The sequence below is a fragment of the Phodopus roborovskii genome, unplaced genomic scaffold (assembly GCF_943737965.1).
Source record: "Phodopus roborovskii unplaced genomic scaffold, PHOROB, whole genome shotgun sequence".
Classification (NCBI taxonomy): domain Eukaryota; kingdom Metazoa; phylum Chordata; class Mammalia; order Rodentia; family Cricetidae; genus Phodopus; species Phodopus roborovskii.
The window spans coordinates 4,549,838-4,576,645 of record NW_026126576.1 but is presented as its reverse complement, the minus strand read 5'-3'; the positions used below and the strand labels follow the sequence as shown (position 1 = coordinate 4,576,645).

The window sequence follows — 26,808 nt, the reverse complement described above, 5'->3', positions numbered from 1 at the left end:
AGGCTCATATTATTGTTGGCAGAATTCTCTTCCTTTGAGCTGCAAAACTGGCCCCACTTTCTTGCCAGTTATTAAATGGGCCCAGAAGTACCTGCCACATAGCCTTTTCGCATGCCGTGTCACCCCAGGAATACTCTGGCTCTAGTTTTGACAGTAATGGAATGTAAGCATGGTAATGACTGTTCTGTCATCTTTGTCACATTCTGTTGGGCAGAATCAAGTGACACGATCTATTCCACAAAGGGAGTGATGCCATTCATTGGGGGTTCTCCTTACTACAGTCACTTAAACTGGAAAGAAATGGAAAAAGTGCTGAGTTCATTGCCAGGCAGGGTGAGAAGTGTGTGTAGGAAGGTGTGCTGGCTAATATGTCAACTTGACGACACAAGCTAGAGTCATTTTGGAAGAGGGAACCTCAGTTGACACAAAGACCCTACCAGATTGGTCAGTATATGTGTCAGGTGGTTCATAATTGCCTTTAATGACTATTACTGGGGCTATATCATCTCTAGCCTCCTGTGGTCACACGCATGAGCGCGCACACACACACAGACACACACAGGTACACATGTACACATAATTTAAAATAATAAAAATAAACCTTTGGAAAAGGACTTGTCAAGTCAGAAACTGCTATTGAAAGGTAGGAGGAAAAGGTCTAGAAGGCTTGAATAGATGCCTGGCTCTTAATAAAGCTTGAAAAGCCTCCTTTAAGAAATTGCCTTATATATAGAGTTATGGATAAATAACTTTGATTTTGCTTTTATACTTAGAATTCCAATTTTGGAAAATCTTCTGCACTGGTGGTTTTATGAACCTGAATGGCACATTTAATTTTCAGAATTGTGTTTTTTTTTTCTAGTGTCTTTTTCAGAAGAGGAAAAATATCAGCTAAGAAAATTTGTGAATAAGTCTTACCTGCTGGACAAGAAAGCTCACCGTCAAGTGTACTACAGTTTAGTTGACATCCTTCTGGCCTATTGTTATGAAATACGCGTCACTGAAGGAGAGCACAATGTAAGTCTGTGTGTCAGAGTAGACCATTGTTTTAGCTAATGGGAGTTGGGCTTAGCTACCTGTTGAGAGCAGAGCCTGTAGTGATAGATTACTTAGGGGCATTAAGTGCCTATGGTGGTCATAGTAGATGGTAGTGGGCACAGTCATGAAGCATAATGTTGTCCTGCCTCTTCTTTCTTGGCAGTAGATCTACTAGATAGATAAAAGAGCAGGGTAGTGTAAGAAAAAAAGCCAAGAGTAGAAAGGAAGGCTGTGTCACTCAACACTAGAGCCCACTACCACACTCCAGGCTTTCATTTATCATATGCAAAGTAAAGCCTTTTGCAGGAAAGAATCTTAGCATACAGAATGTGTACTTGCAAAGATTTGTATGTAAGCCCCATTTTTTTCAAAACTTAAATCATACTTTTTTGTTATTTGAAAGAATCATCTCAGGCTGAGGCAAAAGGATTGAGAGTTCAAAGCCAGCCTGAGCTGTAAATGGAGACCCTGCTTTCCTTTTTTTTCATCTTCATACTGTCTACTAAAGAAGCCATGTGTCATGTCATGTATTTTAAAGACTGTTCAATCTCCAGTGCCTCAGTCAGTGTAACCAGTCTTTGAATTAATAAATAAATGCTGGAGAGCCAACGTCTTTCTAGATAGTGTGACCCTACTGTTAAAATTACCTGTGCTCGGAGTTTTAGCCTTGCCATATGCTTTCCTTTTTCTTTTTGATTATATAGATAATTTTTATCATTGGGATTTCCCATAATTCCAGTAGTTAGTAATAATCACAGTTACAAGATCAATTATGTGGTTTTCTTTCACTGTACATATGCGCGTACACGTTTACTTTGGGTGCAGCCTATACACTATGATTTAATTCACTTACCTCACACAGCTTTATAACATCAATAGTAGTTTGAGATTCCATTTTGTGTGTGTGTGTGTGTGTGTGTGTGTGTGTGTGATGATTCTAAAACTTTCTAAAGTGGCTATTGCAGTCTGCATATGATCTAAGTGAATAATCTTGAGGTTATCAAGAATAAAATTATCTGAAAATACTTTGTTTTCAAGTCTTTTAAAATTAATTTATTTTTGTTTTATATGCATTGGTGTTTTGCCATGGACATTGGGTAGAATTACAGACACTTGTGAGCTGCCATGTGGGTGCTAGGAATTGAACCAAGGTTCTCTGGAAGTGCAGTCAGTGCTCTTAACCACTGTGCCCCTTTCCAGCCCCTCGAGACATTTTTAAAAAGACGTTCTAAGTGAATAAAATGTTTACTTAGACCAAAAAAAAAAAAAAAAAGTTTCTTTATATTATTAAGTCTTTAAATTTTTGAAAGATTTAAAATTTTATGTATATGGGGTTTTACCTGAACATATGTATATGTACCATGTTTGTGCCTGGGGAGGTCAGAAGAGGGCATTAGATGCCCTGGAGCTGGAGTTATGGATGCTTGTAAGCCACCATGAGGGAACTGCGGAATGAATACAGGTCCTGTAGAAGAGCAACTAGTACTTCAGACCATTGAGCCACTTTTCCAGCCCCACATATTAAATCTTGATGAGTGAAAGTGTTATACTTGATAAAATTTACCAATTTTTCTTCTATTTGCATGTTTGAAATTATTGTCTTTCAGCTTAGCAAGCCTTTGAACTACTGTTAATCTCACATGCATTTTCTGAAAGGCAGTTTCTACCTGGTTTCCAGGTGCCCAGAAGCATTTTAACAGTGAGTGACTTAGTAGAGAAAGAACCAGCAGGCATCGTGCTTCAGTTTTGCTCGAATGCCCCTGCCTATTTGTTTGTATATTCTGGTACTCTCATTAGTGAAGTGTTTAATTCCATAGAATTCCAAACACAGTGAACAGAGGCATCTTCTATTAGTCTCTGCATTAACACAATTATTTTTCTACATTCATAAGTAAATACGTCGTTTTTTCATTGGTTAATAACAACTCATTTACTAGTTCCAGTGGATATATTTGTTTCATTTCCAAATGACTTTTGAAGGTCATTCTTTCTCCACCACAAAGGTTGAGTCTGCGTGGACTATCAGAAAACTGAGCCCAACTCTCTGCTGGTTTGAGGTATGATTTCTACTTAGAATTGTTTAGGCTTCTATTTGTTGTTCATAAAGTTATTTTTAAATTGGGAGCTTTATTATACAAACAACATCATCATCAGCAACAACAAACTTGTTGTGATAGTCAAGCCAGGTGAGCATTTTATAAATTGTTGACGGAAATATTATGTGGAAGAACACTGAGGACACTGTGATTTGTTTGAGAAGATGTGGGGAGAGCTGCAGATATGTTAAGAAATTGGTCTCAGAGTTTAAAAATGGAAAATAAACCTGGATGATAATGGATCACCAGAGCCAGGCAGAGTTTCTTACATCCCTTACTCACCTTCTTCCTCAATGACCTCATTGAACAACACCCAGTAAGGTGAGTGCTGCTGAACTTACAGGTGAAGAAACTTAGATCATACAGCTTAAAACAAATTGTTCTGTATCCTATCATTTTATGGTTAGAGCTGTTAACCTCTTTTTAAAAAATTAAAATTTTATTTGTCATTATTATTTTACAGGACACTTATAGCATGTATATGAAGGTCAGAGAACACTTTTGTGGAATTCTTTCTTACCTTCCACTTTTATATGGGTTCCAGGGGTGAAATTAGATTTAGATTTCCCACTGGCCTGCTAACCTCTTTTAGTGTTAGTGATAATTGATTTTGTTTCTTTTTTCTAAAAAATTTTCTGTAGTTCTTAAAAAAATTTATTAAAAAATAGTATCTTTTAAGTTTCTGAGTTTGGAACAAATTGTCCAGCATCAAAGTCATACCATCCATGGTTCAGATAATGTATACTTTAAATTGTAAAGTGGAGATTGCTTCATATATTACTTCCTTCTATGAGGAAGTAAGGTTCAGTCCTATCACCGAGACAGGTACCGTACGAGATTGTCTTCCAAGAGTAAGAGTGAGCCAGCAACATTGCCAGCCATCTCATCTGGAAGCTACTTATAAAATTAGGAAGCCTGTTCCCATCCCCGCTCTGCCATCAAATCCAAGTCTATAATAATGAATGCCTGTCCCAATTAAGACTCTAAAATGCTCCTGCTACATATGTGGATTTTAATCCACATTTGCGATTTGTTGATGAAGCATGAGGAATTAAAAGTCTGTGATAAAGTGAGGTTTACAGGAAGAATCTCATTTGTGTGAGTGACCCAGGTTTACAGTGGAATTGTTCTTTTTTCATTGTATGCTTTTGTTGTGTTATGTATTTTATGGAAATTACTTACTGAGATGCCTCTTCATAGACTTGGACAGATGTTCATGAAATCCTGGTGTCTTTTGGAAGGAGAGTTTTGTGCTATCCACTTTATCGTCATTTCAAGCTGGTGATGAAGGCCTACAGAGACACTATAAAGATACTGCAACTAGGTAAGGGAGGCTCGAATAACTGGGCATGAGAAGTAAATTTTTAGTGTGTGAACATGTAATCATGATTTTTGCTCTTCTCACTATATATACAAGTAGTAAAAAATTATCAAATCTACTGGGATTTAGAAAGTAATGTTTCCTGTACAGAGATGCACAGTCATGCTTACCTTTTGTAAGAGAGGTGGAGTAAATGGAGACATACATCAGTGTCCCAGATCAGGTCACACTGAAGAGGGATTGTGTTTTCAGTGTTTCTTGGATTTCTGTAACTTTCTAGGCACTGGGGTGGGACTAGAGGTTCAGTAATGAAGTTTGCTAAATCCTCTCCTCCAGTGAGCTTTACAGCTTTGTCAGAGATGTGATAAATAAACCAGCAGTTGCAGTATAGAGCCCTAGGAGCTCTGACTGAGAAGTGCAGTGGTTGTTTAGGAGGGCACTTGTCACCTCAATTGGGAAAGCAGGGAGGATTTTGCAAGGAAAAACATCACTACTCTGAAGACTCTTGACTGCACTAAGTTTAGCATCAAAAGTCATTTCTGGCCATAAGAATATGGAAAATTCCAGGCTCAAAAACAAATTCTGAAGCACCCATACCAACATTATTAGAAAGGATTAATTTCCAAGGTAATGATTTTGAAGAGGCATCATCCATTTATGTAGATTAGTTCTAGCACATTCATTTAAAGTCACTTTCTACACTTCATGGTCTTTGTGTGTGTGTGCGCATGCACATGTGTGCTCAAGGGGTGGTGAGAGGGGGCCTTGTCTCTTCTTTTTCCTTAGAAAGACATTAACTTAGTTTTCAGACTCAGCATAAGAAGGGAAGTCCACACCATATCCATGAGAAGGGAAGTCCATCTCCATATCTATGAGAGAGGAATCCATCCTATATCCATAGAAGAGAAGTCCATCCCATATTCATGAGAAGGGAAGTCTGAGCCAATAGGACCTTCGGAGAGGGGGTATAAAGGCAGGTCTAACTTTAAGTTAGAATAGCATGCTCTGCTACTCACTGACTCCCAATGCCTGAGTCATTGGTGCTGCACCTTCTCACCCCTTTCCCCCAAGGTGGGTCCAAGCAGGGTAACCTGCAGCACCCATATCCATGAGAAGGGAAGTCCATCCCATATCCGAATGAGAAAAGAAGTCCACCTCTTTTTATCCGTTGTAAAGGAAGCATCTCCTATATCATCCTTGAGAAGGAAAGTCCATTCCCATATCGATAAGAAGGAAGCTCATTATCCCCCATGTCCAGGTGACTTTATTGGATTGTTAGGGAAAATCATGTGTTTGGTGTTTTGTCCCAAGGTACACCTAGCTTTTTGTCACCAGTGTGACCTCTATTCTCTGGGGCAGGTATACTTAAAGTAGATTGTTATTGTGAAAATGAGTCATAGTTAACTGAAAGATGCCTTTTATCCATTGATAGGTTTAGACTAGCAGTATTTTACTTTGAAGGATTGTTGTTTAGGATACATGAGTGAATATCATCTAGAAATCTGTCTCCTTTAACTGTGGGAAACAAACTGCTTCCCCCCCCCCTTTTGGCATGTTATTTTTCTCTTCCCATCCAAGGTATTTCTTGAATCTCTAAAATTACCTTAAGAAATCAATCTACTCTAAATGACTAATTGTTGAGCTAGAGCTATCTATCACAAACTACTTGGTTTTTGTTGTCTTGCAGAATTTTCTGAACATTGTTCATAGATTTAAGCTTGGAGGCTCTTGTGTTATAGCTTCCAGAGGGAAGCCAGCAAAATCGTAGAAAGCTCTCCCATGTACATGCCCATACATACCCATTCTCGCTCTCATTCACATAAACTATTACTTGTTTCATTTTATTCTGGGAAGTAATCTGGCACTCTGGGATTTTTATTTGAAAAGTAATCAGTCTGTGATTGCATAATCCAAAATAAATTTGATTGCCTTGACTTACAGGCTAATCAATTATTCAAACAGTTTTAGTATGTTAGAGCTGAAATTGAGACTTAACTTTTCATCGTTATCACTCACAAAAAATAGTGTTATCAGCTGTATTTTGTTAGCAGCAGACTTGAAATAACACAGTAGAGCCTCTGTTGAAATGAATGTGAGGTATCTAAGCCACAGTACTGGGTTCTGCAACTGGCTTAAATTGTGCTTAGTGTGGAAGCAGAGCACTGGATTGTCATGAACCTGTGCCACTGGATGTGAGGGTGACAAGCTCTGAATGAGGGTTGTGACCTGTGCTTGTTCAGGTAGATGGCACAAGAATGCCATTATTATCACTGAGGAATCTCATTTGTTTGGACACTCCATAAGTTAAGTGGAAATAGCACTAGCTTGGCATTTGGTGTTATCCAAGAATGAATTTGTATCTACTTAAAATTCAGAACACAGTCCTAGCAGTCACACTTTTACTGTAAAGGTCAGATAGTGCTTGCATAGTTGAAAGTAATGAATGACTCTTTCCCCCAAAGAAATACTGATCTCAAATGGATGAGTTTCCAGAACCAATATGGGAATGCATGAGAAGCTACAGAGAATAGTTCATAATAACTGACTAAGATGAGAGTTTTCAAAGAGCCATGAATTTGCTTTATTTGACTTCACAACAGCCTTTTCAAGGATGCTTTACTGGGCCTGGAGCATCTTTAAGTTTTCTTCATCCTTACCTCTTCCCACCTTGCAGAAGGCTGTGTTTATCTGTCTCTTTTGTTGTATATTAAATCCAGACTTCCTCAGGATGGGAAACCTGGATCACCCTGGTAAGTATTGTTTTAGTGCTTAACAAGGGACTTTGCCCATAAGGTTGTTCTCCTCTCTTCAGTCCTTTTGGGGCATAAAACTCCCCAATGTGTCCTCTATTCTCTACTTCTCAGCAAATGTCATTGCCTCCTGATGGCTGATTTTTTTTCAAGGGTGAATAGAACCCCTCTTGGAGCAATCCTTTAGTCAGGTGGGGGTGAGAAAAGTAGAAGAAGCCAGTGTCCAGTGTACCTTAGTTTTATTTTACTGGAAGCTACAAGCCACATCATCCAGTACTCGATTGTACATTGTACACTTCAGTATTTGGATTCATGTCTCTATCTTATTATAAACACTATAGGGTTTTTCTTATTCTGCTTCTGCTAGAAGGCTGCACATGATAGAGTGGGCCGGCAACAGCCCAGTTCCACCAGAACTCATTCTGTGTCCCCACTACCTTGGGTGGAAAGCACACATGCCTTCCATAGTACACACCCTGTAGGTTTTTCTGGCACTTTAGGTTCTATACGTGATTTCTCAATAGTCCTACCTATAAGATGAGTCTAATTTCAGTACTTGAATTTTTTACTTTGCACTTACAAAGAGGAAGCCTTGGCTTTCCTGGCTTGTGCCTGCTTCAGGTTGTGGAATCAGCAGTGAGTAGGATAGCTGTTGTAGGAAGGGGTCTCTTCATTGGCTTCATGGGCAAATCACATCCCTAATGATTAAGTTACTATTTGACTTTGCTGTTATGGGAAGCACCAGTTGCCCCCAGAATAGCCGTTGCTGCTCAGCTACCACAAGCTGATCTTTCCTGCTTTCTGATGGGATCAGGTACGAGCTCTTGGTCTGTTCCACTTTCCGACACAAGGAGGTTGAACTCTGGGGGAGGGGGCTTCTTTCAAGTAGACCTTGACCCATTTTGTCCTGTGTGAGCCTTAGTGGAAATGGTAATCATGCCCCAGCCACCATGCAGTAAATACTTTCTGTGTGTTAGCTCCAGGCTCTGTTCTTCTGATGCTTTCTTATCTCAATTCCTGTTTAGTGCCATCTGGAAAAGAAGGAATTACTGCCACATGTTGGTAGAGGAAAGGCAGTCTCTAAAAAGCTAAGTGAACAGCCAGGATAGACAACACAGCCTGAACTTGATTCCAGGTTTGCCCAATTCAAAGTCTGGGTCCCCTTTCCTATTGAAATCATTATAAATGGAGTCTGGCATTAGCTTCAAAATAACCGGCATTGATTGTGAGAAAGCTAGTGTTGTTGCAGTGAGGGGCTAGGTATTGGGGTGCTACTGCAACACATTTGCTGCCTGGGCAATGAGTGTGCTGGATTCATGATGTTTGTTTTTTCTAAGTCTCAACTCTTAACCACTATACCATGTTTCCTATTTCAATTCAATTACTATTTTGTTTGGATAACTGTATGAACATTTTTGTCTGTTTAGAGGATCTGGGATGTAGCTCAGTAGGGAGGCTTGTCTTATCTATGCAGTGCCCTAGGTTCTGTTCCCAGTACCCAGAAAAGAGGTAAGAAAAATCTGTCTCATTTCTAAGGCCAATAGAAACCTACCCTTCTGTAAATACTGGAAGTCTGATGAATGCTAGGCAGGGTGCAGCCCAAGAAACCTCCTCCATGGGCTAAAGGCCAGTTTTACTTGAGATGAGTAACATCCCTTACATAGCCGTTATTAACAGTTCAATCATAACAGACTGCTTTACAGTCCTCATCTGTAGATACAATAACATGATCAATGGGAAGAAAACAATTGCCAGGGCACCAAACACAGGCCTTTGGGCTGATATGAGTTTCATTTTTTAAAAAAGTAGATGACTATAAACTGATGCATATGTGGCAGGTTATTATATGAACTCTGACTTCTGATGAAAATTTACAAGTGAATTTCTTTTTTTTTTTTTTCTGGTTTATTCATTTTTATTTTATGTGCATTGGTGTTTTGCCTACATGTATGTCTGTGTGAGGGTGTCAGATCTTAGAATTAGTTGTTAGCTGCCATGTGGGTGCTGGGCACTGAACCCAGGTTCTCTGGAAGAGCGGTTGGTGCTCCTAACTGCTGAGTCAGCCCCATGAATTTCTTCTTAGTATTTAAATTTTATTTATTTCAGAGTCAGTTTGTAAATAGCGTATGTGTGTACATGCATACACATATATCTGTGTGTTAATGCATGCAGGTGTATGTTTTCATGTGTGTGGAAACATGTATGTGCATGTATGTGTGTATGTAGAGGCCTGAAGTTGATGTTGGTTGTCTTCCTTGGTAGCACAGCTCACTAAGTTTGGATAGTCTAGGTAGCTACTAGCTTGCTCTAGGGATCCCTTGTTTTTGCTTCTAGATTGTTGGGCTTACAGGTGGCCTCCATGCCTCCTGACTTTCATGTGGGCTCTGAAGATGTAAACTCTAGTTCTCACACTTGTGCAGCCAGTGCTTTTATCCACTGAGCCAACTCCCCAGCTCTAGAAAACACTTTCAAAAGTTCAATTAGAAGATACATTCCCAAATTAGAATATTACCAGATGAGTTCATTTAATTGGCTAGTATGAACGTTTCTTAGACCTTTTAATTTTTATTGCTTAAATACATTCTCTCCAACTACTCTGCAGTCTACTTAGCAAGTATTTATTTGTTGAGTGTCTGCTATGTGAAGGTACTGAAAATGGATCCTGAAAATGCAGTAGTTTGGGTAGGGGAATGATATACAGCATTATAGTTTCCAAAGGAAATTTAGAAATTTCACTTTTCATTATTGAGGATTGAGCCTAGGGCCTGAAGCATGCTAGGAAAGTATGCTATGGTTGAACATAGTCCTAGTCTACTCCCAATGCTTTTGGTTTAATTTTTTGAATTATGTGTATAATAAGCTCAGAAGAGAAATGTAAAGAGTGAAAAATCTTAAACCAGGGAAACTGACATAAGTCATTTAAAGTATGTCACCTCCTGTAGAGGGGAATCACTGCTGTATTTGACTTCCATGTCTCAGTTCCCATCATTTTCCCAGCACACTATCAAGTGTTTGCTAATTGGTTAATGAGTTTATCTGTTGATTGATTTATTCAACAGGCATTTTATATGAGTACCTACTTCAAAGCTCTTCTGGGCAAAGGACCCAGTAAAAATTAAGAGCAATAGAAAGAGGAATCAGTAGCTTTGCAGATGTTACTGGCCCCTGTAGTGGCTTGCTTCTAGCCATAGCCAGTGTCACAGTGTTCTTTAACATGATGGTTAATGTGAATCCATGGGCTGTATATCTCTTTTACTTGTTTGCAGAGAAAGTTCTAGAGACAGCAGAAAAGTTTCATGTTCTCTTAGCACTGGAGAAATTAGGTTTTATTAGAAGGACTCCTTCTTTCACAGAGTTGTTCCTGGAATCATGTGCCAGGGTGGTGACTTTTCACACCATAATGGCACTGGTGGCAGGTTCACCTGTGGCAAGAAATTTTAGGGTGAGAACTTCATTCCAAATCAGTCCATTAATGGCAAATGCTGGTCCAAGCAAAATTGTTTCCCAGAGTTTTATGTGCACTGCTTAGACTGAATGATTGGGTGGCTTTCATGTTGTCTTTAGGAAGGCGAAAGAAGGCATGAGCATCTTGGAAACCAGCAAGAAGATCCTTATTACCAACTGAGGACTGTTGTAATGCTTTTGATTTGTATACATCTTAAACAATAGACCATCCCTTCTGCAGCTCAGAATAGCATATCCCACCCATTTGCTCACAGTATCCTGTAACCTTTGTGTTCTTCCTGTGGTTCTTTGCTGTCCTGCTCAGTTTTTGTCAGTTTGATACAAGTTAGAGTTATCTGGGAAGGGGAACCTCATTTGAGAGAACGCTTCTTCCTTTCAGATGCCTGCAAGCAAGTATGTGGGGCATTGTCTTGAATGGTGATTGATGTAGGAGGGTCCAGCCCATTGTAGGTCCTGCCTTTCCTGTGCAGGTTGTCCTAAGGTATATTAGAATGTAAACTGAGCAAGCCAGGAGGAGCAAACTTGGTCTCTGCTTCAGTTCCTGCTTCCAGGTTCCTGCCTTGAGTTTCTACCCTGATTTCTCTGCATGGCTGACTACAAGCTTTAAAAGGAAATAAACCCATTGCGCCCCAAGTTGCTTTTGGTTGGGTTGATAAGACATTTGAGTTACATATTTTCCTTATTCCTCTTTGAGTCTAGTTTGATCGCAGAGTTAAGTTTATGATTATTTAAAAAACAACAGCACAACAACAACAACAACAAAAAACTGAGGTAAGAGGGGACACAGGCCTTAGTGTCGTGTCACTAAATACTGAAGCAAGTACTGTGCCCTGGCAGTTATACAGCACAAAGTGCCCTCCTGAAAAGAAACATTGACCTCAACAAAGGGAGACAGGGTGGTTCGCTTGAGGTCGGAAAAGTCGTCTTGGGGGTTATGTGGTGGTAGACTGACTTTGCATCATCTAGGTCTAGATACAATTCACATAAACCCTAGTTAAAATCTTACAGGAGCAAGCTTTGGAGCAGGAGTCAGTTCCCAAATTGTGGTACTGAGCCAAGAATAATGGAAAGTTATAGGGACTGTGATTGAGCCAGCCTGGGCTCCTCTACTTTCTCCCTCCTCTCAAGCATAAAAGCTTGAAATCTTACTTCTTCATTGGAGTGCCAGTTTATGGTTCTATCTTCCCATTCATGTTAGTTAACTTCAGAGCGTTTGTAGTTTTCTACATATGCCCCTCTAGTAAGATGTTGGTGTACCAATGATCATCAAAGGTAAGAAAACCATGTCCATTTATTTCCACAGAATCCTTGCCTCTCTAATGTTCCTGGTACTCAATGAGTATTGGTAGCTGTTAAAAGTGTATAGATTGTCCTCATAGTAATTTAGAAGTTAAAATGATAAGAAAAGTTCTTTGTTCACTTAAAATACAGTATAGGGGGCAACATTTCCTATGTGGTTTGCATGTTATAAATTACCTTCTTGTTACATTCAATAGCTAATTGTTTAAGGTTTTCTTGGTACTTATAGATCACTTAAAATGTTGTTTAATGCTCTGTTCCTTGAAGCTTGAGTTATGTATGGGGCTCACTGGTGCTGATGGCTCAAAATCAGCTGATTTCTTAAATACTTTCAGAGCATTCACATCTACATTATACTTCTTGCACTATTTAGTTAATAGGCTTTGCTAAGTTCTACAGTTTCTTAGCTAATACAGCTGACTAATGGAAGAAGTTAGTTATATTTTTTTTGAACATGTGGTTTAAAAAAACTTCATAATTAGTTCTCTTTAAATGTCTGTAAAGTCAGTCTTAAGCCTTTTTTGACAATGGGAGTAACTTTCATTCTGTGTTCTGTAAGAAGGTAAAAGCAGAAAACTGTATTTATCTAAAATGTAGTTGGGGTGGGGAGAAAAGGAAGCTTTTATTTGACTCAAAGTCCTATTGTAGTTTAACACTTGAAACTAGATGAAATCAATTGAGTAATTTTATATGCCCCTTACCCAGAGAACTTGCAAGAATTCTATTTATGTAACTTAAGAGTTTTTAAAATAAGGAGCTGATCTTTAAATACTAGCAAGTGACAGGCACACATGTGTTCAGCAGACAAGAATTAAGTCTGCTTTCTGTGAAGAGTATAAGTTTATAGACAATTTGGTCTTAGCCCTTGAAGAGTATTGCATTATAGAAATGAAGGAACAAAAGACAAGTCATAAAATGCATGTATTTGTAGGATAAAGGGGCCTGGTGACAGGTGATAAATGGCTCAGTTGGTAAAGTGCTTGCTCCACAGTTTAAAGACCTGAGTTTGGATCTCTAGTACCCAAATAAATGCCAGGTGGGTGCTTGTAATCCCAGCTCTTGAGAAGTGGAGCTGGGATACTCAGAGCAAGCTAACTAGGTGGCCTAGCTAAATTGGAGTGTTCTAGGTTCTTGCCTCAGTGTGTAAGGTGGAGAGTAGTCAAGGAAGACCCCTCTGTCCTGTGCATGTACATACACACTCACATATGCACCAAAAAAGAGAGAGAGAGAGTGTGTGTGTGTGTGTGTGTGTGTGTATGATAAAAAGTATGTGTAAGATAAAAAATGAGAAGGTCCCTTAAGAAAATACCTTAACTTACCAACTGACTGTCATACTTTAATTTTTTAAATCTCATTTATAGAGGACGGCTATTAAGATAGGGTCCCATGTCATGTAACCCAGGCTGACCTTGAACTCTTAATGTGGATGCCTGCCCTTGGACTGTTGATTGTCCTGCTTCTATCTTCCTTACTGCCAGCATTTTAAGTATGTGTCACTCACTGTGTTTGGCTCTCTTTTTACATTTGTAAGTGGTTTAAAATATCAAAAGCAAAGTGATACTTTGAGTCAGGAATGGTGGCCCACCCTTAATCTTGGCATCTAGAAGACCATGCAGGAAGACTGCAAGTTCCTGCACATGGAAGACTCTGTCCCAAAAGAAAGACAAAATAGTATTTTGTGACATGAAAATTATATTCACTTCATATTTTAGTGCCCATAAATAATGTTTTATCAGAACAGAGTTGTCCCCAGTCATTTATGTGTTTTCTTTGGCTGTTTTTATAATTTAATGGCATAGTTGAGTAGCTGCAGTAGAGATTACACAGCCTACAAAAGCTAAACCATCAATATTTAGCTCTTCACAGAATAGATTTATCACCTTTGCCTCAAGTTTACTATGAAGGATTGGAAGCAGCCCTGTCCTGTAAGCTGAGGTCATGGGCTACCTCCCATCTCTAACAGCAGTGTGCTAACGTATACCACTTTCCTTGCTATTCCTCCCAGTAGGACAAGATAGAACTGATCTATTTGGTTTATGGTAGCATGGGATCCTCTACACTAGGAAAAGCAAACTGGGATGCCTAGTTGACCAAGCTGTAAACAAATAAGGCAGGGTGTATGAAAACAGTGATGAGGTCTGGATGAACTGGGCAGAAACATGGCCCATCTGTCATCTACTGTCACTGTGTTGTATGTAGTCTTGCCACTCGGTAGGACTTTAAAAGAATTTAGAAAGTATGACTGCTGATTGTCAACATTTAAAAAAAAAAATCACCTTGGCACAGTATTCTACATCATCAAAAGATGCACATGTGATGGGGCTGAATTGGTTTTCTTTTAGTGTCACTTAAAGTAGCTGCTAGCTCTTTCCTCCTGTGTATACTCACATTTCTTTCTGGCTTCTTATAGCTGCTCTCCCAATTTGAAGCTAAAACAGATCCTGAAGATATGTCAGAACTTATTAAGTAGTATCTGATGGAAAAGTTAAATCTAATAGTACCAATTCAAATAGCTGTTTTAGTTGGACATGGAAATAAACATACAGCATATTATTAGGATGAAATTATAAAGTCAAAATTGTGCTAAAATATTTTCAAAGTTTCCATTATATGTTTTAAGTGTGGGTTGCAAGAATCTATATGTCCTTGGCTTCTTAAGTTGTCCACTTTTTACTTAACTTTGCAAATGGGATTTTAAATGTCGCTTTCTTAAACTGTCTAAATGAGTGAGAATCAGTTATGCAACCATCAAGTAATTTTGATGACATCTGACTGTGTGCTTAGAGATTGAAACATCTGATGCTTTGACAGACTCTGATTAAGGGATGTTAAAAATTGAAAAGCAACCTCCATTTTGTAACGGTGCGAAAGGGAAAGTTTCAGGTAGCAGATGTCATAAGAGAAGTTGGAAACAAGTTATATGTTATTGGGTAACCTTTTCCAGGGAGTCACTGACAGCAGACCAAAACAACAGTTCTACCCAAGTCTAGTTTAGTGTATCAGTGACCTTATTGGAATTACTTAAAGGATCATTGGGGAGAGTCTACTTACATGAACATTGGTGAATAAAGGCAGTGGGTTCACCAAGAAGCCCAACTCAGCATGAGTAGTGTTCTTGGAGTTCCCTGCACTTATAATAAGACTCTATATACCACTATCCATTGCAAAAGAAAAGTTCCCCTTCATAGTAGAGAATGCAATAGTAGTTTATGGGTGTGAACACAAATTCAGAAGGCAGTTTGATGGGCACAAGATACCTGTTTAGTAATAAACAGTAGCAGTTGCTTCCTGCTGGAGTCCAGCCATAGGTCTTTGCTCTAATTTACTATGCCCAACATGAGTTCCCTCCTACAGAGAGGACATTAAATTCAATAAGCAACCAGTTAATGGCACCTGTAACAGTCATACTACTATTGTTTTAGTGGACATGAGGTGTCCTTAACCAAACAGGACTGTGGGTGACAGTTCTGCCCATGAAGCCTGCACTATGAAAACCAGCCAGTATCCTAGCTTTACTTCTACATGTCCTGCTGCCAAAGTATGTGGTTTCTTGTAACAATGGAGACGTACCATCTAGTTTTGGCATGCAATCAACAGTAGTGGCAATTGTGAGGCCTCAGGAACCTCCTTGGCTACCTCATAAGAATCGTAACCTATCCCTACCAGGATTGTCATCTAACATTATGACTTCTGTGAGTGCCTTTTTCCACCTCTGTGTGATGCCTTTGTTCAAACTCTTGAACTCTTACTTTTATTGTTATTCCAGATGCTGTTTAAATCTGTAAGACACTCAAGGGATAGTGTAGCATTATATAATTAAGCCTCCCCCCATTTTTTTTTTAAAAAAGGGAGATAATCAAGCCTTTTAACAGAGGTTTGTAAGGATATTTGAAGGTCTACCTTATATTCTCTAAGGGGGTATAAAAAGAGAAATCTTAGTAAAGTCTTGTATAGTACATAATTATCTTATGCATATTTTGAGGGCTCAGTTAAGTGCTTGTTATGTTGGCATAGGGACCTGAGTCCAGATTCCTAGTATGATGGAAAAATCTGGGCACATACTATTGTACACTTTTTCCAATGCTTGGAAGTGGAACCAGGACATGCTGGTTAGCTAATCTAGCTGATCAGTGAACTCTAATTTTGGTGGGTTGAGAAGTGAGTGAGGATGATACCCAACATCGACCTCTGACCTACATTCATTCAGAAATGCATGTGTGCTAGCAATTCTTTTGAATACATTCAAGTAAGGTCAGTGTTGAGTACAGTGGAATGTACGCAGACACTTCTCCATTTAGCCTTCTCTAATCTGTATTTGTTCTCCATGAGATAGATTTGTAGGTTTTGTCATCTTGGGGTGCTTCTGAAACTGCTGCTGTGGCTATAGCTGCCATGCATCTCTATTCCAGTGATCTTTGTGGGGCCAGCTTGTCCTGCTCAGTTTAGCAACAAGGCCAGGAGGGAGCAGGGTTTTGCTGTAGCCAGTGGTAAGCACTAGAGTTGGCTCTCAGGTTCTGACAGGCTGTGGGCTACCACTGTGGCACTTTCCTGTTCATCAATCTCACCTGGCTGTGAAAAAGGGGCTCTAGGTCATGAACTGTCGCCACTGCCAGTAAAATTTCTTGGCAGGGCAGAAATGCACACTGTGTATTCTGGACTTTGAATTGCCCACTCCAAGATAAGCTTTATCTTTTTCACCCGTGTTGCTGTTATGTCTTCCCAGAACTGTGTCCAGGCTTTAAAGGCTTCAGAAGTTCACTGGCTCAGCCTTTGTCTTTCTGGTCATTTTCTCCTTAGGAACTCTGCTCCACACAAATCTTGACACATTTGCCATTAGCAATCTGCACAGACTCCTGTCTGCTTTGACCTTTTCCTCTCTCTTGATTGCTTTTGCTCTTTACACACCTGCCTTACATTGCCAGTTGAAGTTATCCAGGTCTGCTGGAGCTTCTACATCACAAGGATTGTGTCCCACCTTAGGGCTCAGCAACACCACTAGAACGAAGTCCTTGCTGAGTCAGCCTTTGACTTCTCCCCACTCCCTTTTCTTTCTTTTGATATATTTTTAAATATGTGTTCATGTATAGATACATGCACATGAGTACAAGTACTCATTTTGGCCAGAGGCTTCGGATCCTCCGAGGCAGGGGTTTCAGGTGATTATGAACCCCTTAGTGTGAGTGCTGGGAATCCAACCGGGGTCTCTGCAAGAGCAGCATGTGCTCTTAACCACTGAGCCATCTCTCCAGAGTCTCAGCTTCTTTCTTAACTCTGCTGTGAGCACAGTCCTATCAGGTGCACTGATGATCAAATACTGTTTCTTTTACACAGAGCTTATTCTGTGATGCCTGCCTTTTGTTGTCTTATTGAAATTCATGGAGACCTAAGCAGGTGAAGCCAATGATACCCATGCCAGTCTATGGATACTGTTATTTGCATTGCTTCAGGCTCTAAGCCTCTGTCTCAGGGAAAGATGAGTAATTATATTACTTAGTATCTTGATTATTTTTCTGTTGCTATAATAAGACACCATGACCAAGACAACTTAGAAAAGAAAGCATTTCATTTGGGGCTCACAGTTGCAGAGGGTTAGCATCTGTTACCATTATGGTGGGAAACATGGTGGCAAACAGGCATGGTACTGGCATAATACCTGAAAGCTCACAACCTGATCCACGAACAGGAAGCAGAAAATGGTAACTGGGAATGGTGTAAGTCTTTGAAGCCTCCAGACCCACCCCTACTCCCCAGTGATACATCCCCTCCAACTAGGCCACACCTCTTAATCCTTCCCAAATAGTTCTACCAACTGGAGACCAACTTTTCAAATATATGAGCCTATGGGGCCGTTCTCATTCAAACTACCACACTTATTTTCTCTGCCTCGTGGTACTCAGACTGGTCCCATACGTCCCCCCTTTTCCCAGCCTCAGAAAGCCAGGCTGTCAAGGGGTTCTTCGTTTCTCAATTAAGAGTTTTTCCCAATTAGTTCAAGTACAGAGTATTCTCTGATTATAATTTTGTGTCCTGATGTTTAGAGTCTCTATCTGCATATTGAATCATGGGCTTTTCCTTCCATTGTGTTAAAGGTGGGATTTGAAAAGTATTTTGTAGCACTTCTACTTTGCTCTGTCCTGCCTCACTGATTCTTCCCTGGGTTCTAGTTTTTGGAACCAAAGAAGGGCTCTTTGACACAGATCTAGCTTATACTTTCATTTTATTACATCCTTCCAGCTGTGATAAATGGAAAGCCAATTCCTCCATCTCACCTTTTTCTTTTTTCCTACTTTTCTGCCAGTGGGTAGCATCTGCATGCCTTTTTCTCATAATTCCTCCTTTATATAGGCAAGTTCTTTTATCATGTTTGGGATATTACCATTTCACAGGATGAACTCCTTTATTCAAGGAAGCATGCTACCCATCTCAAGTAGAAGAAGATGGCCACCTGGAGATTATCCCCAGGGATGCTCTACTCTTAGATGTCCTGTCATGTCTTACATAGTATGTAGCCACCAGATAGCAAGGAGGCACATCATCCCATAACTACGGGGGGGGGGGGGAAGGGGGGAGTAGTTCTGTCAGGATTGCTGATAGAGGAGTGCCCCATCCTCACACAGATCAGCCTCAGTTGCCTATCTCAGTACCTGTTGCAAGGAATGAGCAGTCACTTCTCCCTTCTTCATTGCCAGTTCTATTGGTCCTGTTTGGGTATCAGTTCTGTTGTGTGACTCTTCCTGGGGAGCCATGAACAGACTTCTGTTCACCCTGGATAGGGTACCAACGATGGGCCAAAAGAATACTTCCCTTCATGCCCAGTGTAGTAAAGCAGTGCATTTACTCAGGTTGCTTATAGGAGTATAGGTAAGGGTTTACTCACAGGATCATGGAGACTCAAAAGGAAGCTCCATCTCCAAGAAGCCCACCTTAGCATCAGTGATGACTCACAAAGCTGCATCCCTATAGCTCCCAGAACAATTTGTAGGAGCTTGACTGGTCCTTGAGTCCTCTCTCCCTAGAAACTGCTTATTGCCTTTTATAACCTTAGAGATCTTGTGAATGTAACTCAGGAGCTTTCTGAGTCCAATAGGCCTTCTCCTTCCCTCATGGAGGGAATGTTGCATGATTGTTATGACCAGGTGATTTTTTTTTTCCTGTTTGTTTCTAATAATTTCTTTGTTTTTGTTTTGAGACAAGGTTTCTTTCTGTATCCCAGATTGGCTCACTGTTACCCAAGCTCAATTTAAACTGGAGATAATCTTCCCATGCTAGAATTACAGGTGTGAGCACCATGCCTGTAATAATACAGTAGCTTGCAGTAAGTTCACAGACCCCAGAGGTGTTACCTACCATTCTACGTGTTAACCAAACAGTCTGAACAGGGATGTAAATGTTAGCTTCTATCCACTCCAGAGTGTATCTTTTATTGAACAGGAACGTATAATTTTCTGGATGTTGTACCAGTCCAGAGAATGAAAGATGAAAAGTCACATCCTTTCCTGCCTAGGCGTTCTCCATGCAAGTTGATGAAGTCAGACATTGTTTATGGCATAGTGGCTAAGAGTCAGACATACTTATTTGTAAGGAGTTGGTTTTTCTGCCCACCACTGGCCTTGTCCCACCGCCGCACCAGCCCCAATTAACACACAGAGAGAGACTCTGTATTTGATATAATGCTGTTGGCTAGGTACTAGTTTCTTATCGGCTAGCTCTGTCTTAATTATTAATCCATTTCTGTTAATCTAAGTACTTCCACGTGGTCTTATCTTACCGGAGAGAGAGGCCGCCGGCATTCTGCTCTTTCTGTCTTCCATCTTGACTCCTCCTCACTACTTCCTCTCTCCTCCTTGTCTCCTAGTCCCGCCTATCTTGCTTTCCTATTGGCCAACAGTGCTTTATTCATTAACCAGTATGAGAAACATATTTACAGAATGACATCTCCCATCATCTCCTCTTTTCTGTCTAAAAATAAAAAGAAGGGTTTTAACCTTAACATAGCAAAATATATCATACAACAGTTATCAAATAAGAATCACAGTTAACAATATTTAGTCCATTAACATTTAGTAAGATTTAAAGAAAATATTCCATCATCTATTCTATCTTTGTGTGTCTAAAGTCTATGTAACTTATCTTTAATCCTAACTAAGGAAAACTATACCCATAACTATCTGTCTTCAATTCCTTCAAAGACCCCAGAAGGGTAGTATATAAACTCTAGAAATGACAGTGACAACTCACTGCCTGGTCAGTCACCCGAAGTTCTTCTGTAATCTTCCATCTTCAACCCATAGGCCATAGTGTGTCTGGCAGACTTTTCAGCAAAGCAGGAAACTTTAAACTGTCTTCTTGTATTTGCAGTTTGTCAGTCATTTTTCTCTGTGTCCTGCAGATTGTCTGGCAGACTCTTTCACGAAGCAGGAACTCTGTAGCATCTTGAATCAGCAGTCACTTTCCTGTGGGTCCTTCATGTCCAGTTTATACAGCACAAAGTCAAACAGTCCAGACAAAAGCAGTATCTTGTCCAAATGGCTAGTCTTGCCATGTTGGAAGTAACTTCATAACGTATTTCTTCGATGTCCATCTTCCATCTTCCTTTCTGGCGCAGGTGGTGTTGCCAGAAGCATTTATGTCTCACTGTCAAGAAAAAACCTAAACCATTTTAAATGCCATATTCTATAGGTCTTTGAAAGGTTTGAAGAATGCCCATTCATCTCAAATACATCTCTACATATTAGAAATCCTAACTCACCTAGCTATGTTTTTACTATTATAAGTAACTATCTAAAATCTGAACTATATTATACATTACATTTTTTAAATGAGCTATATAATCACAATACCTAAACAAGAGGAGAAATGTACACATCACAAAATTGACCTTAAATTGTATCAATAAATGAAAATCCATTCCAAAACAAAGTATTCATATCTATACCATAATCCCCTTTTTACCTTTAAAAAGATTGGTTGTGGTCATTAACCATTTATAACCAACCCCATTTAAATGAAAACATTTATAAACAATATTTGGGAATTTGGGCGTTGTTCTTTCCAAACTACTTCCTGCTGATAGGGGGTGCTGTCATGGGGATCCTAAGAAGATGCAGAAATCCTGGCTGTAGTCTGCAAGGCTAGCTTGTCCCAACTGTTTTGAATGTTGGATCACCTGGGACATTGTTTCAGGGGGTCTGGCTTGATCAAACCACATTAGTCTGGAAGGAATCCACAGCTTTTCATTTTCTGTGGAAACAAAAATAGAAATCCTTTTCCCCAGTAACTTGTCCTTAGACTTAAATTTTGGAGTCAAAGCATTTTTAAAATATATGAATTGAGTTAATCCAGCAGTATTTCTTTTATCAGTTGTTATTTCCTCAGCAGTCAAACAATTTAAAGACAACAGAATAGTGTATAGTATCCACAGTTTTTCTGTGCTTTCCATCTTTACGTGGCTTTTTTATTACTCTGTTTCTTTTACTTTTTACTTTTTCATTTTTTTGAGACTTTTATCTGTCCTGGAATTCACTTTGCATACTAGGTTTACTTTGCAATCACAGAGATCTGCTTGCCTCTGTCTCCTGAGTGCTGGGATTAAAGGCATGTGCCACCACTCCCAGCTGTTTTCTGTCTTTTAAAAACCATTTTATTTTTTTTTTTCTCTCCCAAGCCTACTATATTTTAGAACACACTGTAAACCTTTAGCACGTTTTCTTAATGTGAATCTGTCTTTACTGTACATCTTTATCTTTTTCTCGTCACTAGTCTTTTATCTGGTAAACAACAACATTGTTAAAATGAAAGTCATAGCTGTGTTAGCCACAGTCTATCCAAGATGGCGGCAGCTATTTTACCGCCAGCACTGAGAGCTGTGCTCACTGCCTTGGTCTGCGCTGCCATCTAGCAGTATGCTGCCAGCTTGGAGATGTGGTCACTGCCATTGCTAGCTCTCATACACACCAATGATTGTTAGCTGAGTTTCTTAAAGGCCTTGCAGTTTTTTGCCACTTATGCTGAGTCAGGAAATCTCCCTTAAAGGAGACATGCAAATCTCTGCCTTTAGCAAAACAGAACCCAACCGAGGAAAATGCTGCTACCAAGAAGCCTTGCTTTTATCTGTTTTTTTTTTTTTTTTTTTTTTTTTTTTAAAGCTTCTGTTAAGTTTTAAATGGAAGTTCTTATTAGCCATGTTGAGGCTCCATATGTAAGGAGTTGGTTTTTCTGCCCACCGCTAGCCTTGTCCTGCCGCCGCACCAACCCCAAATAATACATAGAGATTCTGTATTTGATACAATGCTGTTGGCCAGTTACTTGTTTCTTATCAGCTAGCTCTGTCTTAAGTATTAACCCATTTCTGTTAACCTATGTATTTCCACGTGGTCTATCTTACCGGAGAGCCGGCTTGCATCCTGCTCTCTCCAGACTTTCCATCTTGACTCCTCCTTACTACTTCCTCTTTCTTCCTTGTCTCCTAGTTCCGCCTATCTTGCTTTCCTATTGGCCAACAGTGCTTTATTCATTAACCAGTATGAGAAACATATTTACAGAATGACATCTCCCATCACTTATTTTCAAATGCAAAAGCATTCACTTATTATTTGTGGAACAAACAAACAAACAAAAAATGAAGTGCCTATTGCAGGGTTAGTGATGTGACGTAGGTGTTGGCCCTACCTTATGTAATAGAGAGGCTTGCCAGGCATTGTGAGTGTACCTGAAGTGGGCCTGGGGGAGTGCTAGAACTTTGTTTCCAGAAAAAGGAATGTCTGAATTGATCTTGAATGGAAAATTAGTTGCTAGATTGAAACTATAAGTGGCAGGACCACTTATAAAGTTAATTCTGTTTGTGGATATATGGATACTATGAGTAACTGTAGTAGCAAAGAATAGTTTTATTTTGTTTTAAACTGACCCATACTCTACTTAAGAGAAGAACTCATTGTTTTAAGTATGTGCTTCCTACAATGCAGAAACTTTAAGTGGAATTTGAGGATGTGAAAGACTTATTAGGCTGAGAAGCATTTTGTTGATAGGGACTTAACTTTATTCTACATCTTAACAGGGCTTGATCATGAAGCAGATCACCTCATTTTGGTTCTCTTAATTTTGATTGATTTGATTGTTTCTGCCCCCTCCCTTTTTAGGCTCAAATGAGCTATGGAAATTAATGTTAAAATAATTGCTACGATATCTCTTCTGATAATATTGTCTCACCAGACTCTAAGAAGTTTACCCCTGTATCTGCTAAATTATGTTTACAGATGATAAATACTGTTGCTTTTATTCTGCTATGTTTTATAAATAATGAAGAGGAAGCCTTTCTGTCAAGACTTAGAGTCTTCTATCCCTTCCTTGACTTCTTGTTTTGTGCAGTTTAAAGCATAAAGGAGGCAGCTGTATGAAGACCTGTGTTTAAATGCCTGGCACACATATAAAAAGCCAGGGCTTAGCTGCCAGGTTCAGTGAGAGACCCTGCCTCCAGAGAATGAAATAGAGTGACAGCAGCTACTTAATGTTCATTCCTGGCTCTCCACTCTTTGGCCAGCCTGGGCTACTCGCTGAGCAGCTAAAAAGATAGTGTTTCAAAAACCAAGGAAGATGTTTCCTGGAGAACAAAGAGGTCTATAACAGTGCAGGTTGACCTGCACCTGCATAGATCAGAGCCAGAAACCCAGAAAGCTGTAGCTGCCCACTGAAAAGAAATAGAGATCTTAGGTATAGATAGCAACTTACGTTATTATTCCTGTTCTGTCATTTAACCAGCAAAAGCATCTCCTACTCTGATCCTTCTAGGGGTGGAACCAATTTCTTAAATGCCTTCAACCACAAGTTGGTCTGCCACTGAGAGATTATTGCCCAACCTGGTCTGCTAATAGGAGGGAAAGCCAGAGAACATGTTAAATCGTGTTTACTGGCTACCCACTTATTGTTGTCCTCCATATTTATGTTGTCATTGTTCCTGTCATTAGACAGTCATTCCAGTGAAATAAAACATTCATGGTGTTTGTCATTTATAATCCCAGAACACTAGTTCCTGGTGCCTTCATAGGTGAATAGGAGACCCTAGATTCCTGGAGAACATTCTTACTTGAACAGGGTTGGCTTATCCAGCCAATCAGTCCTAGAGAATCTCTTGAATTTGGGGCCATTTGACATCCTGGGAATGCTGCTAGCTCCTTCCTGTAGTGAAAATAGTTACCGTGGTTACTGTGCAAAAAGTACCTTTGTTTTTATACTCTGGAGCAGGCAGTGAACTGCTTGAAAACTGGTCACTTTTCTGCAGTGCCTTTGAGCCTAAATAATTATCTTAGCTTTAGGCCTGCACAGCTTTTTAATGCTCATAGGATGTATGACAAGACCACAACTGTGTAAAAGCCCCACAGGAGGCAGGGACTGTGTGGCTAGGTAAGCTTCTGGTCACCAGCCATGTGACAGCCTTTTCTTTTGTGGATAGCTGCTGAATAAGTAGCTGAGGACGTGACAGAAAGAGCATTCGGTACAAAAGAGATGTTAAAAACCCCAGCTGGCCACCTGCATGTAAATACCTGAGCTGTGATGCTGTGTTTGCCCTGGGGAAGCTGGCTGCTAGCTCACTGCTGGCTGCAGATGTCAATAGCAGGTTGGAGGGAGGGTTATTTTCATGTGCTTCTCTTAGATTGTTAACTGCCACCAGCCTGGTTATCTTTTACCATGCTATGACGTAGAATTCTCTGAAACTAGTTTTGGTAGGCTTGTTGAGACACAGCTTTGTAAAAGAGCTTATTACTCCCATTTCCCCAAGCTCCTTTGCATGTGATTGCTTTAAAACTTCATCTGAGGATTGCTTCTCAGTTGCTTAAATACATATGAATCAAAATGTGTGTAAATTCTTCCTCAGTACTTAAGAGCTCTGTAGTAGTGAGTTTCCCGGTTTTTGCTGAATAAATTGCACATATCTGGTGGACATTTTGAAAAAGAAGAGGTGTAAAGAATGAATAACTGTTCCTCCATCTAGACCAGTAAGTACTAGGCACACAGTGGGCTCACCCTGTTGATTCAGTGAACGGGCCAGTACTCTCTCTACCACCCTAAACTCTGTGATTTTTGTTCATCTGCTTATATTAAGAAGGTACAAGATCCTGGCAGGGAGTGTTCTGGAGCTGTCACACTGTACAGAAGCAGACTTAAGTTACAAGTGAATAGCTTTGTGGCAAATCCTGTGATTGCTACTTGAAACTCTTTACAGCCAGCCAGCCAGCCAGCCAGCCAGCCAGCCAGGGTTCTGGTTAGGTCTTTGTCAGTCTGACACCTGTAGAGTCATCTGGGAGGAAGGAAGGGCAATTGAGGAATTGCCTCCTTCAGATTAGCATGTAGGAAAGTCTATGGGAAAGATTTCTTGATTAATGATGGATGGGGGAAGTCTCAGCTCACTATGGATGGTGCCACCACTGGGCAGGTGGTCCTGGGTTTTATAAGAAAACAAACTATACTGGCTGTTTTTTTAGTTTTTTTTTTTTTTTTTTTTTTTTTTGTTTTGTTTTTTGTTTTTTTTAAGCTTGATTTAAGTTAGAGTCATCAGAGGAGGGAGGGAGTCTCAGTTGAGGAAATGCCTCCATGAGATCCAGCTGTAAGGCATTTTCTCAATTACTGATCAGTGGGGGCAGGCCCAGCCCATGGTGTGGGGTACCATCCCTGGGCTGCATCTTTGGGTGAGCTGAGCAAGCCACCACCCCTGCATGGCCTCTGCATCAGTTCCTGCCTCTGAAATCCTGTCCTGTTTGGTTCCTATCCTGACTTCCTTCAGTGATGAACAGTAATGCTGAAGTGTAAGCCAAATAAACACTTCCATCCCCAACTTGCCTTTTGGTCAGGATGTTTGCAGCAATAAAAGCCCTAACTGAGACTCAGGCTGAGCAAGCCTGTAAGTTGCGGTGTTCCTTTATGGTTCTGCTTCAGTTCCTGTCTCCAGGGTCCTGCCTTGAGCCCCTGCCCTGGCTTCCTTTGGCGATGGACTGTGGTGTGATGTAGAAGTGTAAGCCAAATAAACCTCCCTCCTCCCTACCTCCACCATGTCATTATCACAGCAACGGAAAACAAGCTAGGACAGTTGGTATCACAGATCGTAACACCTTCCTGCTGTATCCTCTCCACCAAAATAGAGAAATCAAGAGGGAACCAGTTAGTGTGTGCCTAGTGTGACATCTCTGTCCCTTTGACAGTTGGAGCTGTCCCAACCATTCATCCAGGTTCAGCTCACCTTTGGGTTTGTTTTGCTTTTGTTTTTGGTGACACTCTGGTTTCACTGGGGATATTTACTCTGTATTTCCTCTTTTCTTGAAACTCTGCCTTCCATATTATCTACTTCATATTCAAAATAGGCAGGTAGTGGAAGTGTCCATCCTAATCACAATAAGTACTGCCCTTGACTTACCTGGATGAACTTGTGGAGTTGTAGGTCTGAGCTTGCCAAGTAGTAGACATTTCTCTCACTTAGTAGGCTAGCAATGGAACTTCATGGTATTCTTCCTGTATGCATATGAGGATGCTGCATAGTTACCACTTTTTGGAAAGGCCTGGCCTGTGTTTTCAAGGACTTAGCTCTTGGACAATAAAATGTGATATGACCGCATGACCCAAGAGTGTAGTGGTAGTGTGGCAGTGGGTGGTCTGTGACTCTTACATCCTGGAGCCTTGGGTTCCCTTGTGAAGTGAGCGGAGGTTACAGGGAGGATCTCCTGGCTCTCCTTTTTATTCCCTTTGCAGGGCTTAGTAAAGGGACCTGAGCTGAGGGTTTGCTGAAGGGACCTAAGACTTGCTAGAACTTGTCAACAGGCTATGTCTATCATGGTTTAATAAGGATCAGGAT

General features: G+C 40.2%; 1 protein-coding gene across 2 annotated transcripts in view; it reads left to right on the top strand.

Moving 5' to 3' along the window:
* The window catches only part of Shq1 (SHQ1, H/ACA ribonucleoprotein assembly factor), a 105,872-nt gene that overhangs the window by 32,505 nt on the left and 46,559 nt on the right, over nucleotides 1–26,808 (top strand). For both annotated transcript variants that reach the window (XM_051203468.1, XM_051203469.1), the window contains exons 7-9: nucleotides 863–1,017; nucleotides 3,042–3,095; nucleotides 4,335–4,458. In XM_051203468.1, coding sequence (XP_051059425.1) covers nucleotides 863–1,017; nucleotides 3,042–3,095; nucleotides 4,335–4,458 — 333 coding nt within the window. The remainder of the gene's footprint in view (nucleotides 1–862; nucleotides 1,018–3,041; nucleotides 3,096–4,334; nucleotides 4,459–26,808) is intronic.